The 16865-nt window shown below is 51.0% G+C and overlaps 1 protein-coding gene across 1 annotated transcript; it reads left to right on the forward strand.

Moving 5' to 3' along the window:
• Window positions 1-1028: 1028 nt before the first annotated feature.
• Window positions 1029-16001, forward strand: TRIM41 (tripartite motif containing 41). The gene is made up of 6 exons (XM_077833139.1): window positions 1029-1915; window positions 4887-4982; window positions 7140-7370; window positions 8205-8227; window positions 10166-10293; window positions 14122-16001. Exons 1-6 carry the CDS (start codon window positions 1040-1042, stop codon window positions 14637-14639), a joined length of 1872 nt encoding a protein of 623 aa, XP_077689265.1. The 5' UTR covers window positions 1029-1039; the 3' UTR covers window positions 14640-16001.
• Window positions 16002-16865: the final 864 nt, after the last annotated feature.

Here is a 16865-nt window from a genome sequence, read left to right on the forward strand (position 1 = left end):
CGCCCCCAGAACGTCAGCTCCCGCCCCCTTTGACCATAGAGACTAGAGGGAGGCAGAAGCCAGAGCGTCATACCCCTCCCGCAGAGAGGCCATAGAGAAAAGGCCCTTTCCAGGAGATAGCGCGTCCCACCCGTTCACTTCCGGTCTTTTTGTAAACTCCATAGAGAGGCGCTGGGTGCAGATAGAGCGTCCTGCAGGCACCGCAGATCGGGGTAGGGGGCGAGACTCGCACCGCAGAGTGGCGTGTCCGTGAGGTTAGATCGCCTCGCAGGGCCTGCGGCACAAAGAACTTTTCACCATAGAGGGCAGGAGGTACAGTGTCTCGCAGGCACTTCCGCTTAAATGTCCTTATACCATAGACAGTGAGAGAGGGGGATGGAGCGTCTCGCACGCACTTCCAGTCACGTGCCATTATACTCCAGTGCTGGGGAGAGGGGGTGGGGAGAGAGCGTCCGGCGGGCACTTCCGCTCAAAAGACCGCTTCCCTCTCGAGGGGCGAGAGAGCGTCTTGACGCCACTTCCGGTCACATGACCACGTACCATCGCATGGGGGAGCCCGTCTGTGCGGGATAGATTGTCTCGCAGCCACTTCCGGTGAAGGGGAGGAGGGGAAAAAAAAAAAAAAAAAAAAAGCTCGCACACCATAGAGAGCGGTGGCCGGGGAGGGTAGAGCGTCCTTCGCCACACTTGGCTGGCTGGGGCAGCTGTCAGCTGGGCCCCGGGGGAGCAGGAGGCTCCGGGGACCCAGAGCCCTGAGGGGGGCAGGGCCCAAGTGGGGGGAGGGGGGCAGGGCCCTGAGTGGGGGGCAGGAGCTGGAGGGAGGAGACGGAAGAAGCTCAGGGCCTTGCTGGTGTCTGGGGCAAAGGGAGGCCTAGGATAAGGGGGGGGGATCAGGTTCCAGGGGGGCCCTCAAGTTCCGGGGGGGGCGGCTCAGAGCAGGGCTGGGGGCTCAGGACCGGGGGGGCTCAGGGCAGGGGGCTCAGGACCCCGGGGGGAAGCTGAGGGTGGGGGCTGCAGGCTCTGTTGGTGCAGGGGGTCCATGGCGGTGGCCGGGGAAGGCGGCTCCATGGGGGGCCGGGGTGGGCGGCCCAACGCGGTGGAGACGCTGCAGGAGGAGGCCGTCTGCGCCATCTGCCTCGACTACTTCACCGACCCCGTCTCCATTGGCTGCGGCCACAACTTCTGCCGCGTCTGCATCACTCAGCTCTGGGGAGGCGAGGAGGAGGGCGAGGGCCAGGCCGCGTACGAGGCCGCGGGGGACGACGTGGGGATGGGTGGCGAGGAGGACGATGTGGATGAGCTGGACGATGATGACAATATAGAGTACAATGAGGAGGAAGAGGGGGATGGGGACAACGGGGCCGAGGAGGAAGACGATATGTGGAGTGAGGAGGATGAGGACACTGATCTATGGGACGACCCAGGGGAGGACGACATGTGGGAGGATGAGGTAGGAGATGAGCTTTTCTTCGAGGAGGACGATTACGATGAGGAGGTGATGGAGGAAGAGGATCTGGAGGAGGAAGAAGAAGAGCCACTGCCACCGCCTCCGCCAGCAGCAGTGGTCACGCGGCCTCGACACCCCACAACCTTCACCTGCCCCCAGTGCCGCAAGACCTTCCCCCAGAGGAACTTCCGGCCCAACCTCCAGCTGGCCAATATGGTGCACATCATCCGACAGATGCACCCACACCCACAGCGACTCGCATCACCGGCTGCTGGGACTTCAGCGTCTGGGGGTGCGGCAGGAGTAGCAGGGGAGCTGGAGAAACGAGCTCTGTGTGAGAAACACCAGGAACCCCTCAAGCTCTTCTGCGAGGTGGACGAGCAGGCCATCTGCGTGGTGTGTCGGGAGTCCCGGAGCCATAAGCACCACAGCGTTGTCCCGCTGGAGGAGGTGGTGCAGGATTACAAGGTATGCAGTTGGCAGCGTTGGGTTTGGTAAAGGCTAGCTAGAGGCTGGTGGGTTGTGTTGAGTTGGTTCCTGTCTGATGGTAGTTGAGCATGCATGGATCAGCGTTCACGTCACACTATCCATCAGTACCTGGCCCGAGCCAGGGAAGCTAATGGTCCAACCAGCAGACCAAATTCGACTACCCCAGGCACGATGTGCCTGAAGTTGGGGGCTAGTTGGCTGGGAAGTTTTGGCTTGACCAGGTGGTTTGAATAGAGGAGATCTGCTTCATTTGCAGAGGATTGCATTGGCAGTGATGGCTTTGGTAAAGCTAGTTAGTGGCTGGAGGTACTGCTTTGCTTCAGTGAGGGAGTTGGGTTCACTTGGTGACTGATGGTGTTGGGGTGGGGGGCTGGGAGTTGCTGGCTTGATCAGGTGTTCACGCAGCTGGGTGTGGTGACGAGTTGGTTTGATCTGCAATGGGATGGGGTTGGCTGAATTGAGTCATTTGGTAAGTCTGGTCAGAGGCTGCTGGTGCTGGATTGCATTGGAATGGGATAGATGGGAGCTGTTTGGTTGTTTTCCGGCTCCCACGGGTGTGTTTTCTGGGCCCTTCTCAGGTCATAGGCAGCTTACACTGTAAGGCCTCCCTTGTGGGAGGAGCTCTATGCAGGCGTTTCCCAGAGTCAGCGCTGCTGTGAGTAGCTCCTGAGTCCCACTGAGTGAGTGGAGCTCAGAGCAGGGTCTGACCTCTTGATGGGGGATAACAAGCAGCAAGACTGGGAGAGGATCAGACCAATAAGACCATCAGTTACTCAGGCTCAGATCATCACAAGCATTTAGATGCTGACTTCAGTGGGACTTAGCTGTCTAAATACCTCTGACACTCTGAACCTCAGTGTCTGGGTTCAATTGAAGAGCTTATTTCTGTGATCATTGACTCTTCTGGGCATTGTAGAAAAAGGAAGTCTTTAGAGAGATGCTGTCAGCTTAAAACTCTGCCTGGAAATGTGGCAACTGCTAGTGTCACAAGGGTGATCTGACCTTTTCAATGGTGTGAGCCAGATGCTAGTTCTGGGTCACCTCCACGGTCCCTGTACAGAGGTCATGCTGGGACGAGGACCCCATTCAGCAGAGCGTGCCACCCCACCCCTGCTGGCATGACTGCGGTGGGGGCAGGCCCATACAGCCCAGGTGACCCCTTCCAGCTGGAATGCAGGCAGACAACCGTGCAGAGCAATGAGCTCTGGACTGCAGGCTGCAGGGCTCTACCAGGAACCACAGCAGCTAAAGCAGCAGCATGTTGGGCTGACGCTTCCAGCCCAGGCAGCTCTTCCAGTATGGCTGTGCTGCCCCCAGCCCTGCCCACTGGGACGGGCACCAGGCTCACCAGCAGCTGTCCCTGGTTGCGCAAGTCTGTGCAAGTGGCTTGCATGCTCCCAGACAGGAGTACTGTCCACACAGTGGTCTGTATTCCTGGTAGAGCCCTGCAGCTCCACGGATATCTGCTTTATATCCATGGATATCCGCATCTGCGGATCTAAATTTTGTATCCAGGCAGGGCTCTAACCGTAAGCTCTTTGGGGCAGGGGCTGCCTCTTTGTTCTATTTGTACAGCACCTAGCGCAGTGGTGTCCTGATCCCTGGCTAGAGCTCCTAGGTGCTGCCACTGTTAAAATCATAAATACTTATAAAAGTTACAGCTAACACCCTGGTCCTGCAAAGAGTGACTAGCCCCTGTTGAGTTGAGGGGGGCTACATATCTGTGTAAAATTACCCTCATAAGCATTTGCAGGATCAAGGCCCAATATTCCTGTAAATAGAAGAGATCCAGGGAGGTGTTTTATCTCTTTTCTCAGTTTTTCCTGTTTGCAATGGACAGCACTGTGTGGATTACCAGTTCCATGGCTGGCCCTCTGTATAATTAGTCCATTCCCTGTTTGTTGGGGGACTTTTCCACAGCAACGGGAAAGGAAAAAACAAAACCAGGAAAATGTTATCAAAACATCTGGGTTGAAGCAGAGTAGGGAGAGTTTTTAAACGGACCTCAGACTTGCTTTTTTAACAAGGCTTAAAGTGCGTTTGCAGTGTTTGTTGTAGCTGTGTCGGTCCCAGGATATTAGAGAGACAAGGAGGGTGAGGTCATATCTTTTGCTGGGCCAACTTGTGTTCAATCAGAGTGATATAACTGATGTAGGTATAGACCTGGCCTACACTAAAAAGTTCAGTCGACCCAGCTACATCGCTCAGGGGTCTGAAAAATCCACCCCCCTGAGCAATGTGGGTAAGCCGACCTGACCCCTGGTGTAGGCAGTGCTCAGTTGACGGAATTCTTCCTTCGACCTAGCTACCTCCTCTGAAGAAGTGGAGGACCTATGCTGACGGGCGAACCCTTCCCATCAGCGTAGGCAGTGTCTACACCAAAGCGCTGCGCTGGAGCGTTTCAAGTGTAGACAAGCCCTAAGTGCGTGCAACCGCAGCTCAAGTTTCAACCTGTTGCAATGTTACTGTCCCGCCCTCGCCCTCTCTAGTCCTCCAGCAAAACCAGAATAGTTCAGGCTGGAGTCTCTACAGATTTCCTGAGTCTGGATATTTCAGCAGCTCCTGGAAGCTCCAGCTGATGGCAGCCCTGTTGTTCTTGGCTCTGTACGTGCAGGTGGGGGAGTTTCAGAGAGCTTACAGTGTAAACACAGGACAGACCAGGGATTGTCCCCTGTTTTACACAGGGGGAGCCAAGGCCCAGAGAAATCGAGTGGCTTGCTCTAGGTCACACAGGGACTTTGCGACAGAGCCAGGAATTGACCCCAGGTTTCCTGCTATGCTGCTTCTACCGTTAGACCATGCTGCCTCCTGGTCCATTGAAGCCGGACTAGATGGCCACTCTTGACATTAAAACCCATGAGCCCAGTAAGGGAAAACACATATAGAAAAGACAGATTTGGTGATAAACTTGTCAGGGGTGGGGAGGATGTTTATTGTCTTTTCTTTGTAGATGAAACTCCAGGGCCACCTGGATCCACTGAAGAAGAAGCTGGATGCGGTTCTGAAACAGAAATCAAGCGAAGAGGAGAAAATTACTGAGCTGAAGGCAGGTGCCAGGCTCCCCCTCCCCACCACCTTTGCTCTCCACCCCAACCAGGGATTGCATGGTTAAGGGGGGTTCTCAACTTGAAGGTCAGGTGATGAGAGGTTATGTCCATCCTGCCCTTCCCATGTTGCTGCATATCTCCTTGGTGTCTCCTCCTCTTCCCTCTCTGCAGCCACTCCTAAGTCTCACCTCCCTTGGGGCTCCTATCTCCTTCCCTATTCCAGCTGCTCAGACATCAGCACTGAAATAGTTAGTGAAGTGTCGTCACTGACCTGTCAGAGCTGATGCCCCAGAAAGGCGGACGGGGAGTTCGCTCTCCTCTGAGCTATTGGTTCAGGCTCTCTGCAGACTCAGGCAGATGTCACTCATGCTCGGCTCACGTTCAGCGGGTTTTCTTGACAACCGCAAGGGCTAGAGCCTTTTTTTTTTTCTTTTCTTTTTTAATGGAAGCTGAGATACTAGCCAACCAGACCACGTAATGCAGACTGTGGTACAGCAGCAGTGTTGATAGAGTTAACATGTGACTCACTTATTGTTTGACAGATGGCTTTTCTAAGTGCCCTAAAATCCACCCACAGACTCAGCTTTTCTTGAAATTTGCTGTGCTGTCTGAGGGTGGTGGGGTAGGGTTAGTGATCAAAATTTGGAGTCATTTGATTGCAGGATTCCTGATACACAGCCTCCCCAAGAATCATGTGATATCAAAGTCCTCTGGTTCGCCTAAGGCAGTGGTTCCCAAACTTTTTAGTAAAGCGACCCAGCAATTGTTTGTTTCTTTTTGTATCCCATCTTCCCTCCTGCTTCCCACTCTCCCAGCCCCATTGCTCTGGCCTTCCAGCCCTGCCCCATTCTGGGGAGGAGAGGGACAGTGAGAGGGTGACCTATCTGGACCCTTCCCATGACCCACAGTTTGGGAAAAATTGATCTGAGAAGGTTTTTTTGCATACTTAAATAAACCATGTGAGCTGGATCCCCGCATATCTGGCATCCCCGTTGTAGATAGCTGTACCTTATCTATAGCATGTTGCCAAAGATAACAGTGCCCTGTGTTTCCACATAAACGCCTTCCACGGGTTCTGTAGCTGTGTCTGCACTAGGAAACTTTACTGCAGAGCCCTGCAGGGGGACTATTTTTTTAATCCTGCTCCTGTCCCGCAACATCCACTCATGCATTGTTGCAAAAACTCCTGCTGCAAAAAAAATCCTGCAAGAGAGACAGATTCCACCTTGCTCCTTTGAAAAAATAAAAGTCAGTTAATATATTATAAATGGAATTCAGACACAATTTTTACCACTAAAAGAATAAAATAAATCTTGCTTAAACCATGTTAAAAAAAAATGCTTTAACTCCTGTTATAATAGACATCAAATCTCTTTCTATCCCTGGCTTAAATTTAAGTCTTAAAACCTTTATTTAAAAAAGAAAAGAAAAACTTGCTTTATGTGGCTGAAATTCTGTTTATAAGAACATAAGAGCGGCCAGACTGGGTCAGACCGAAGGTCCATCTAGCCCAGTATCCTGTCTTCCGAGAGTGGCCAATGCCAGGTGCCCCAGAGGAAATGAACAAAACATGGGACCATCAAGTGATCCATCCCCTGTCACCCATTCCCAGCTTCTGGCAAATTGATGAAAGATTGCTTTCCTGCAAATCACCACCGTCTGGGTTTTTTTTGCCCACCCAATCCTGTCTGCAACAAAGTACATTTTACACGCTGTTATGGCAGCGGGTCCTGTAGGACCCGCGGGATCCCAGACCCACTGCAGGGCTCTACCTGGAAGATTCCCACCTAGCCGGAGCCCAGTGCGGATTAGGCTTTGGCAGCCAGACTGAGCTTTGCCATTGTTAGCAGGTTTAACAGGCCAAGAGCTGCCCATCCTGTTGCTATAAGTAGCTCTGTTGGCCTGGTGTTAGACATGCCCTAGGGGATTTTATCCCACTGCTCTTTGGCAAGGACAGATTATAGTGTTGGCTTCGCTCTGATGACGCTGTCCAAATATTCCCCTGCAGGGGCAGCGATGCCCTAGGACAGGTCATTTAACAGGGGTTGAAGCTGGGACTTTGGGGCCAGCTGCCCAGGCTGGATAAGCAGTGGGTGGCCCAGGCAGGCAGGAGGTGGGGGAGGAGCTGTGTCTAACCCTTCCCCTCCCTGCTCCAGAACAAGATGAAGCTAGAGATCAAGGAGTTCGAGTCGGACTTCGAGCTGCTGCACCAGTTCCTGATCGGGGAGCAGGTGCTGCTACTGCACCAGCTGGAGGAGCGCTACGAGGCGCTGCTGGCCCGCCAGAGCAGCAACATAAGCCAGCTGGAGGAGCAGGGCGCCACCCTCGGGCGCCTCATCGCTGAGGCTGAGGACAAGAGCAGGCAGGACGGGCTGCAGCTGCTCAAGGTGAGAGCCCCCAGCACACAATCTGATGTCTGACCCCCACACCCTCCCAGCCCTGGTCTGTCACCCCCAGCTCCTTTCCAGATCACCCGACACCCCGTTCCACACCACAAAAGCATCTTTCTCCAGCCAGGGACATCTATTCGAGCCATAGCTCGGCAAGGGACTTGAGGGCAGAGCCGCCCAGAGGGTGACCTTTCCTGGCAACTTCCAAGGTGTTTTGTTCCCCGCTGGAATGAAAACGAAATCTTTGGACCCTTTCCACTCTCCTCCTGGGAGAGTGTTTGCGTGCAGGGAAGGTTGAGAGGGGGGCGCCGGCCGGCAGGGGGACCAAGCTTCAAGTCTCTGATTTGGGTTATGATCTGGAACAAAAAACTGCCCTGACTCAGAGCAGGGGGACTTGAACCAGTTCTGCTCCCAATTCCCAGGCCAGCGCTACATTTTCTGTCCCTTTGTCCCCAAGGGACACTTCATTGAAACCGATACATCCCCGGCTTCAAAACAACATTTTCCAGTGAAATTAAATTGTGCCAAAAATGTTCCCTACCCAGCTATGCTTAGGGGGAGACTTCCAAGGGCACAGATGGCAACACCCACTGAAAAGCACCTCCCTTAACTCCCCTGTATGCCTTAGGCACATACATCAGGGGTGGTTTTCTAACTTCAAGCATGTGATTAGTCCCCCTGACTGCAATGGGGTCACTCCCACGCTCAAAGCAAGAGAGGTGCTCACAGACCTCGCTGAGTCGTGGCTGATCAAAGTCTTCTATGAGACACAGTGGTGTTTGTCACTGGCTTGTTACTAATCTTTTTCTCTTTTCTTCCCACTCTTCTCAGGACATCAAAGACACCTTCATCAGGTCAGTCCTGGGCTAATTCTGTTGATACACCTGTTGCTACAGGAAGGAAACCAACGGCTTTTAAGAATGTCGTGTTGTAGAAATATGGAAATACTCCATGATGTCACTTGTTGAAACTGACTAGCTGTGGTTAGCACTGAAGGATAGTGCTAGCTCTTCTATAGTGTATTTCATCAATAGATCGCAAAGCACGTTGCGAAGGAGGATAGTCTTATTTTCCCCGTCTTACAGATGGGGCAACTGAGGCACGGGAGTGTGTGGGGGAGTGACTTACCTAGCAGGGCAGCAGATCCGGGAATAGAGCCAAGGTCTCCTGAGTTTCGCTAGGAGAGTCTATTCACTAGACCACACTGCTTCCTCTGCAGACTATAAAGCCAACCAGGACACTGCGTTAAGATCTAAACATCTCTGGTGTCCCCACAATGTAGTTACAGTCATGGCAGTTAGACTTCTGTGCAGCCTAGACTTGAACACACTTGGCTTTCTCTATAATATTTATTTGGATTATTTTAGCACTTGGGAGCCCCAGTCATGGACTGGGCCCCTACTGAGCTAGGCACTGCGCAATCACAGAACAGAAAGACCCAAAGAGAGTGGAAAGTTACCCCAGAGAACCGTTGATCTTAGGCAGTCGTGCCAGATGAATGGATGTGATGTATTTACTAAGCCCTCGTGACGGGTCCTGAGTTAAGCTTTCATTCTAAACCGGATCCCAGCTGTTGTGGCTGCAAAGAGAAACTCTCAAACATGAACCAAAGTGGTATTGTCTTAGGCCCAGTCTATGCTAGCAAAGGGTTTGCCAGTATAGCTATACTAACAAACCTGCCTAGTGGAGATGCAGTTTCGACAGCAAAAGAGTATAACTTATTTTGGTTCTCCAAACGAAGTACCAGCACAAGGATTGTTATGCTGAGACTTGGTCTACACCAGGGCTTTTGTCGGTAGAGAAATGTCATCAAAAAAATTGCATCCCTAACTGAACTTCCTATACCAGCCAAAATTTCTAGTGTAGATTGGCCTGAAACAGGTCGGGGGACACCTCTCCCCATTTACATCACGCTGTATTAACTCTGGAATCGAACTATGGTGCTTCAAGGAGCAGTCTTCCAAACAGATTTGGTCATAGTTACCAGCGGGTCACACACGGTCCGAACGTGGTAGACCTGATCCACGGACTGTAGTTAAAGACGTTACTTGTGTGTGCAAACTTCTCTGATCTTAGGTTCTGTTAGGTCATTTGTGTTAGAGTTAGAGACCCACTGCGTTGGATGTGGTAGCTGTGCGTAATGAGTAAAGCCGGCCGGAAAATGTTTTATGGAAAATTTCAATACCAGAAAACTCAATTTAGAAGTGCTGCCCCAGTGGCTCATGGGAGTTTAGTTCAGCTGCCTTGTACTCCCCTTCTCCTGTATAGGCTGGAGTTCCTGGTTACATTTCATCTCTCATGATGCAGCACAGTGTCTCCTCTTGGAGAGGGGAGGCAGTACACCATGCTCAGGGACTCTCCCGATGCATCATGGGGCATGTAGTCTGCCTGGGACCCCAGCCAGTAGAGGAGAAGGGAGACATGAGGCAATTGAATTACAACTCCCAGGAGGCCCTGCGGCATTTTAAGTCGAATATTTCGATTATGGGGGTGGTCTCTTTTTGAGTGAAAAAAATCAAAATCTTCTGCAAAAAGAAAAGAACATTGCTTCGTCAAAAACCTACATTTCTGTTGCAAAAGTGTTTTGACAGAAGATTGTCGGCCCGCCCCCATAGTGAGACTTTCTGCCCTTGGAGCTTACAGTCTAAAGAGACAGGAGGGAAACTAACTTTCCCAGGGTCGCCTAGCGAGGCAGTGGCAGAGCTGGGGATAGACCTCAGGTCCCCCGAGACTGTTCGGTGCTCTGCCCACCACACCCAGCCCTTGACTCACTGCTGTATTCCCTTTGCCAGGTGCGAGAGCGTCAAATTCCAGGAGCCGGAGACTGTGCCGGTAGACGTGGGGAAGAAATACCGCAATTACTTCCTGCAGGACGTGGTGATGAGGAAGATGGAGAAGGTCTTCAGGAAAGTCCCTCAAGGTAAAGGAGAACAGCTTTTTCTTCCCTTGGCTAGTGGACTGGGGAAAGCCAGGACTCTGTTTACGCTGACGTCCTGTGTGTGGTGGAGCTGTACAGAGCTGGCAGCTGTAGCATGAGTTTCTCCCACAGGCTGCTTCCACTGAAGTGCATCAGCACTCGCTCACAACTCTGTCCTGACCTACATCCCCCTGCTGTCCCAGCCCTGGGCTCCCCCAGTGCACACGCCTGCTGGTGCTCCTCTATCCCGACCCACAGCCCTCACCTGCTGTCCCAGCCCTGGGCTTTGCCCCCACAAACTCCCGGCTCTGCCAGTTTCCAGCCATCCCAGCTGCTTGGTTTCCCATGCAGCTCTGCTAATGCACCGCAGTCCTGACCCACAGCCCCCTGTCCTGTTAGCCTTGGGCTCCTGCCCAGCTCTGTTGGTGCCCTTCAATCCTGACCCGCAGCCTGCTGCTATCCTGTCCCTGAGCTCACTGTGCTCCTGGCACTGGGGAACAGCAGGGTTGTTGCCCTGAGTCTGCCCCAGCTCTTTGCTGCTCAGGAGGAGGATGCCCCCTACTGGACAACCAGTGCCGGTGCTGGTAGCAGCTCCCAGCCAGTAGTAATAAATATAAACCTAGCACTGGGGGCTTGCTGATTGGCCTATGGAGTGTCACATGATGAGGTAAGGCATTGGCTCTCCATGCAGGGAAAACAGGGAGGTCTCAGATACCATGCCTACTGTTTATTTGCATTATCTCAGTGAATCGTAGACTTTAAGGTCAGAAGGGACCATTATGATCATCTAGTCTGACCTCCTGCACAACACAGGCCACAGAATCTCACCCCCCACTCCTGTAACAAACCCCTAACCTATGTCTGAGCTATTGAAGTCCTCAAATCGTGGTTTAAAGACTTCAAGGTGCATTAAATCCTCCAGCAAGTGACCCGTGCCCCACCCTACAGAGGAAGGTGAAAATCCCCCAGGGCCTCTGCCAGTCTGCCCTGGAGAAAAATTCCTTCCCGACCCCAAAAATGGCAATCAGCTAAACCCTGAGCATGTGGGCAAGACTCACCAGCCAGACACCCAGGAAAGAATTCTCTGTAGTAACTCAGATCCCACCCCATCACAGGCCACTGGGCATATTTACCTCAAATAGAGATCAATTAATTGCCAAAATTAGGCTATCCCATAATACCATCCCCTCCATAAACTTATCAAGCTTAGTCTTGAAACCAGATATGTCTTTTGCCCCTACTGCTCCCCTTGGAAGGCTGTTCCAGAACTTCACTCCTCTGATGGTTAGAAACCTTTGTCTAATTTCAAGTCTAAACTTCCTGATGGCCAGTTTATGTCCATTTGTTCCTGTGTCCACCTTGGTACTGAGCTTAAATAATTCCTCTCCCTCCCTGGTATTTATCTCTCTGATATATTTATAGAGAGCAATCATATCTCCCCTCAGCCTTCTTTTGGTTACGCTAAACAAGTCAAGCTCTTTGAGTCTTCTTTCATAAGACAGGTTTTCCATTCCTCAGATCATCCTAGTAGCCCTTCTCTGTAGCTGTTCCAGTTTGAATTCATCCTTCTTAAACATGGGAGACCAGAACTGCACACAATATTCCAGATGAGGTCTCACCAGTGCCTTGTATAATGGTACTAACACCTCCCTATCTCTACTGGAAATACCTCTCCTGATGCATCCCAAGACCGCATTAGCTTTTTTCATGGCCATATCACATTGGCGGCTCATAGTCAACCTGTGATCAACCTATACTCTGAGGTCCTTCTCCTCCTCTGTTACTTCCAAGTGATGCGTCCCCAGCTGATAACAAAAATTCTTATTAATCCCTAAATGCATGACCTTGCATTTTTCACTATTAAATTTCATCCTATTACTCCAGTTTACAAGGTCATCCAGATCCTCCTGTATGATATCCCGGTCCTTCTCTGTATTGGCAATACCTCCCAGCTTTGTGTCATCCGCAAACTTTATTAGCACATTACCACTTTTCGTGCCAAGGTCAGTAATAAAAAGATTAAATAAAATTAGTCCCAAAATCGATCCCTGATGAACTCCACTAGTAACCTTCTTCCAGCCTGACAGTTCACCTTTCAGCGTGACCCGTTGTAGTCTGCCCTTTAACCAGTTCCTTATCCACCTTTCAATTTTCATGTTGATCCCCATCTTTTCCAATTTAGCTAATAATTCCACATGTGGAACCATATAAAATGCCTTACTGAAATTGAGGTAAACTAGATCCACTGCATTTCCTTTGTCTGAAAAATCTGTTACCTTCTCAAAGAAGGAGATCAGGTTGGTTTGACATGATCTACCTTTTGGAAAACCACATTGTATTTTGTCCCAATTACCATTGACCTCAATGTCCTTAACTTTCTCCTTCAAAATTTTTTCCAAGACCTTGCATACTACAGATGTCAAATTAACAGGCCTGTAGTTACCCGGATCATGTTTTTTTTTTTTCCTTTCTTAAAAATAGGCACTGTGTTAGCAATTCTCCAGTTATACGGTACAGCCCCTGAGTTTACAGATTCCTTAAAAATTCCTGCTAATGGGCTTGCAATTTTGTATGCCAGTTCCTTTAATATTCTTGGATGAAAATTATCTGGGCCCCCCGATTTAGTCCCATTAAGCTGTTCAAGTTTGGCTTCTACCTCGGATGTAGTAATATCTACCTCCATAGCCTCATTCCCATTTGTCATCCTACCATTATCCCTAAACTCCTCATTAAAGACTGAGGCAAAGTATTTGTTTAGGTATTGGGCCATGCCTAGATTATCCTTGACCTCCACTCCATCCTCAGTGTTTAGCGGTCCCACTTCTTCTTTCTTTGTTTTCTTCTTATTTATATGACTATAGAACCTTTCTTGGTTTTAATTCCCGTTGCAAGGTCCAATTCTACATGGCTTTTGGCCTTTCTCACTTTATCCCTACATGTTTTGACCTCAATACGGTAGCTTTCCTTGCTGATCCCTCCCATCTTCCACTCCCTGTATGCTTTTTGCTTATTCTTAATCACCTCTCTGAGATGCTTGCTCATCCAGCTTGGTCTACAACTCCTGGCTATGAATTTTTTCCCCTTTCTTGGGATGCAGACTTCCGATATCTTCTCCAACTTTGACCTGAAGTAATTCCAGGCCTCCTCCGTCTTTAGATCCACAAGTTCTTCAGTCCAATCCACTTCCCTAACTGATTTCCTTAATTTTTTAAAGTTAGCATTTTTGAAATCAAAAACCCTAGTCGCAGATCTATTTTTGTTTATCCTTCCATTTAGTTTAAACTGAATTAGCTCATGATCACTTGAACCAAGGTTGTCCCCTACAACCATTTCTTCTGGGAGGTCTTCACTGCTCACCAAAACCAAATCTAAAATGGCATCCCCTCTTGTCAGTTCAGCAACTACTTGGTGAAGGAATCCATCAGCTATCGCATCCAGAAAAATGAGCCCTATTATTATTACTAGCACTTGTCCTCCAGTCTATATCTGTGAAGTTAAAGTCTCCCATGATCACACAATTCCCATTAGTATTTACTTCATTAAAAACATTGAAGAAGTCCCTATCCACTGCACAGACACCCAGCGAAAGACAGTTCCCTGCCTCAAATGAGATCAGGGCCCCATTGTGCCGGGTGCTGCACAAACACACAGCGAAAGCCAGTCCCTGCCCCAAAGTGCTCACAGTCTGAATAGACAAGACACGGTGGGAAGGGAAACAGAGGCAATATATTCCCAGCTGACCCTGGGCAAGGGATTCCAGGTGTCCTGACGCTCGGGACAGAACTGAGTTCACCCTAACTCTCCTGACTCTGTGTGGGTCTCTTTCCTTAGCCGACGTGACCCTGGACCCCGACACGGCCCACCCGCACCTGAGCCTGTCCCTGGACCGCCGGAGTGTGAAGCTGGGCGAGCGTCGCCAAGACCTACCCGACAATCCCAAGCGCTTCGACTCCGACTACTGTGTGCTGGGCTCTCAGGGCTTCAGCACGGGGCGCCACTACTGGGAGGTGGAGGTTGGGGGCCGGCGGGGCTGGGCGGTGGGGGCGGCCCGGGAGACAGCCCGGCGGAAGGAGAAGACTGGCGGCCCCTACCAGAAGCGGGAGATCTGGTGTGTGGGCGCCAATGGGAAGAAGTACCAGGCGCTGACGGCCACGGAGCAGACAGCACTGCCCCCTGGGGAGAAGCTCCGGCGCTTTGGGGTCTACCTGGACTACGAGCGGGGCCAGCTGTGCTTCTACAATGCCGAGAACATGGCCCACATCCACACCTTCAATGCCACCTTCCGCGAGCGCATCTTCCCCTTCTTCCGCATCCTGGCCAAGGGCACACGCATCAAGATCTGCACCTGACCCGCTTTCCCGGGCCTCCTCCCCCGCTGGGTCCCTCCCACCATTGCACGGATCCTCCCCACCCTGTCCGGCACCGCACAGAGGCCGGGGGGAGGCCGCCTCAGCCAACCTGACATTCCAAAGCCTGCCTCGTCCCTTTGTGTCGCTCTGTTTCAAAAGTGTGAGGGCAGGGGAGGGATTGGTTACGGGGATGACGGGTGGGTTTTCACTCCACTGTCAGGCGATCCCCCGTCCTGTCCGATGCATAACGTGTGAATTGCTCTTGATGCACCACTGTAACCAGCCCCCGACCTGTCCCTCTGCTGTAGGGCACCGGTGCTCCTGCAAAACCCTCGCTTGTGTCTCTGGGCCGAGCAGGTAGAGGTGAGCGATGTCACGGAAGATCTAGGCCTCAGACCTGGAGAGGGAGCTCTGAGCATCTCCAGAAGCACTAGCCCCCTGCTCTGTCCCATAATGAGTCAAGCTCCTATGACTAGCCCCAAGGGACTTGGCCACCCGGATCTCATTGAATTTCCTTTGGCCCTGCTGGAAGAATTCCAGCCATCCAACTTCCCCCCTCCCCCACTTCCTGGTGGCATTTGGAGCTAGCTCCAGACCATCTTCTCTCTTCTTCCACAGGCACAAGACCCCATTGCTCTATGCCCAGTACCATAATGCTGCCTTCCCTTCCCTGCTGGTGTTCAGACCAAGATCCAGCCCTGCAAAAACATTGCTCCCCACCCCACCCCCTTGTGTCCAGCCTCCAGAGCCCAGTGCTTTCCACCCAGAACAGTCCCAGTGTCTGTCCTCTAGTTCTTCCTCTCAACGGTCCTCTTGTCTGCAATTCTTGGTCTTGGTCCCCAGGTCTTATCCAGAACCATCACACGTGCTTCTGAATCTCTCTTCCCCATTGTCATCACCCTTCGTGACCCTAGACCTTGCATTTATTTGAGGACGTCTGAAACAGCTTGTAGTACCGAGGCAAATGGGGCAACTTGCTCCCTAAGCTGAGATGCTACAAGAGAATCACTGGCTAAAATGTCTGGAGGTGCCAAGAATCATGTGAGATGCTTTCATTGCGAGCCCTGTTCTGGGAATCCTAGGCCGCCTCCAGCACTCTCTGAGGGTTGGGTATTTATTTTAATTGTTCTCTGAGCTGTTTTCCACCCCACCCCACCCCGTTGCTGTCCAGTTTCCAGCAACCCATCTCTCTCCCCACTAGAAAGACACTGCCCATACCTGCTGTGTGTTGGGGTTTGGTTGGTTGTTTTTCTGTTGATGTTACAAAGCTAGTTTGAAATATTTTTGGCTAAACCAAGAATTAAATGGAGATTTAGTTTTTTGAAATGTTATAATAATTAATAATAAAGAGAGGATTGTACAGTTTAGTCTCTGCCTCTTCAGTCCGGCCTTGGCTGGAGCTGGTGGAAGGATAAAATCTGAAAAGGGGGTTTTGGAAAGGATGTTGAATTTGTTTCAAAGGCTACAAAAGTAATTCTTCTGCTGTACTCCGCACTGATTAGGCCTCAGCTGGAGTATTGTGTCCAGTTCTGGGCACCACATTTCAGGAAAGATGTGGACAAATTGAAGAAAGTCCAGAGAAGAACAACAAAAATGATTAAAGGTCTAGAAAACATGACCTGTGAGGGTAGATTGAAAAAATTGGGGTGGTTTAGTTTGGAGAAGAGAAGACGGAGAGGGGGCATAACACTTTTCATGTACATAAAAAGTTGTTACAAGGAGAAGGGAGAAAAATTTGTTCTCCTTAACCTCCGAGGGTAGGACAAGAAGCAATGGGCTTAAATTGCAGCAAGGGAGGTTTAGGTTGGACATTAGGATAAACTTCCTAACTGTCAGGGTGGTTAAGCACTGGAATAAATTGCCTAGGAAGGTTGTGCAATCTCCATCATTGGAGATTTTAAAGAGCAGGTTAGACAAACATCTGTCAGGGATGGTCTGGATAATACTCAGTCCTGCCATGAGTGCAGGGGATTGGACTAGATGACCTCTCCAGGTCCCTTCCAGTCCTACAATTCTATGAAAATGGAAAGTGACAGACTGGATCTGACAAAGGCTTGTCCTGTCTCTGATGCGGGACAGCACTGAGTGCCTCAGAGGAAGGGGCAAGAACCCCATGATGCAGATTTACAAGGCTTGGGCTATACCCTGGCCCTTAACGCAGCAGGAACCCTCTAGTGCACCAGATCCCCAGGGGTCAAACTCATCCACCAGGGCAGGCCATGCAGC

This window comes from Eretmochelys imbricata, chromosome 14 (genome assembly GCF_965152235.1).
Source record: "Eretmochelys imbricata isolate rEreImb1 chromosome 14, rEreImb1.hap1, whole genome shotgun sequence".
Classification (NCBI taxonomy): domain Eukaryota; kingdom Metazoa; phylum Chordata; order Testudines; family Cheloniidae; genus Eretmochelys; species Eretmochelys imbricata.

Bases quoted from the DNA above. Each gene is read 5' to 3' on its own strand.
- TRIM41 (XM_077833139.1), top strand. From the start codon at position 1,040: ATGGCGGTGGCCGGGGAAGGCGGCTCCATGGGGGGCCGGGGTGGGCGG. The intron at 1,916-4,886 runs GTATGCAGTTGG...TTTTCTTTGTAG, and splicing joins AGGTGGTGCAGGATTACAAG to ATGAAACTCCAGGGCCACCT. The intron at 7,371-8,204 runs GTGAGAGCCCCC...CACTCTTCTCAG, and splicing joins ACGGGCTGCAGCTGCTCAAG to GACATCAAAGACACCTTCAT.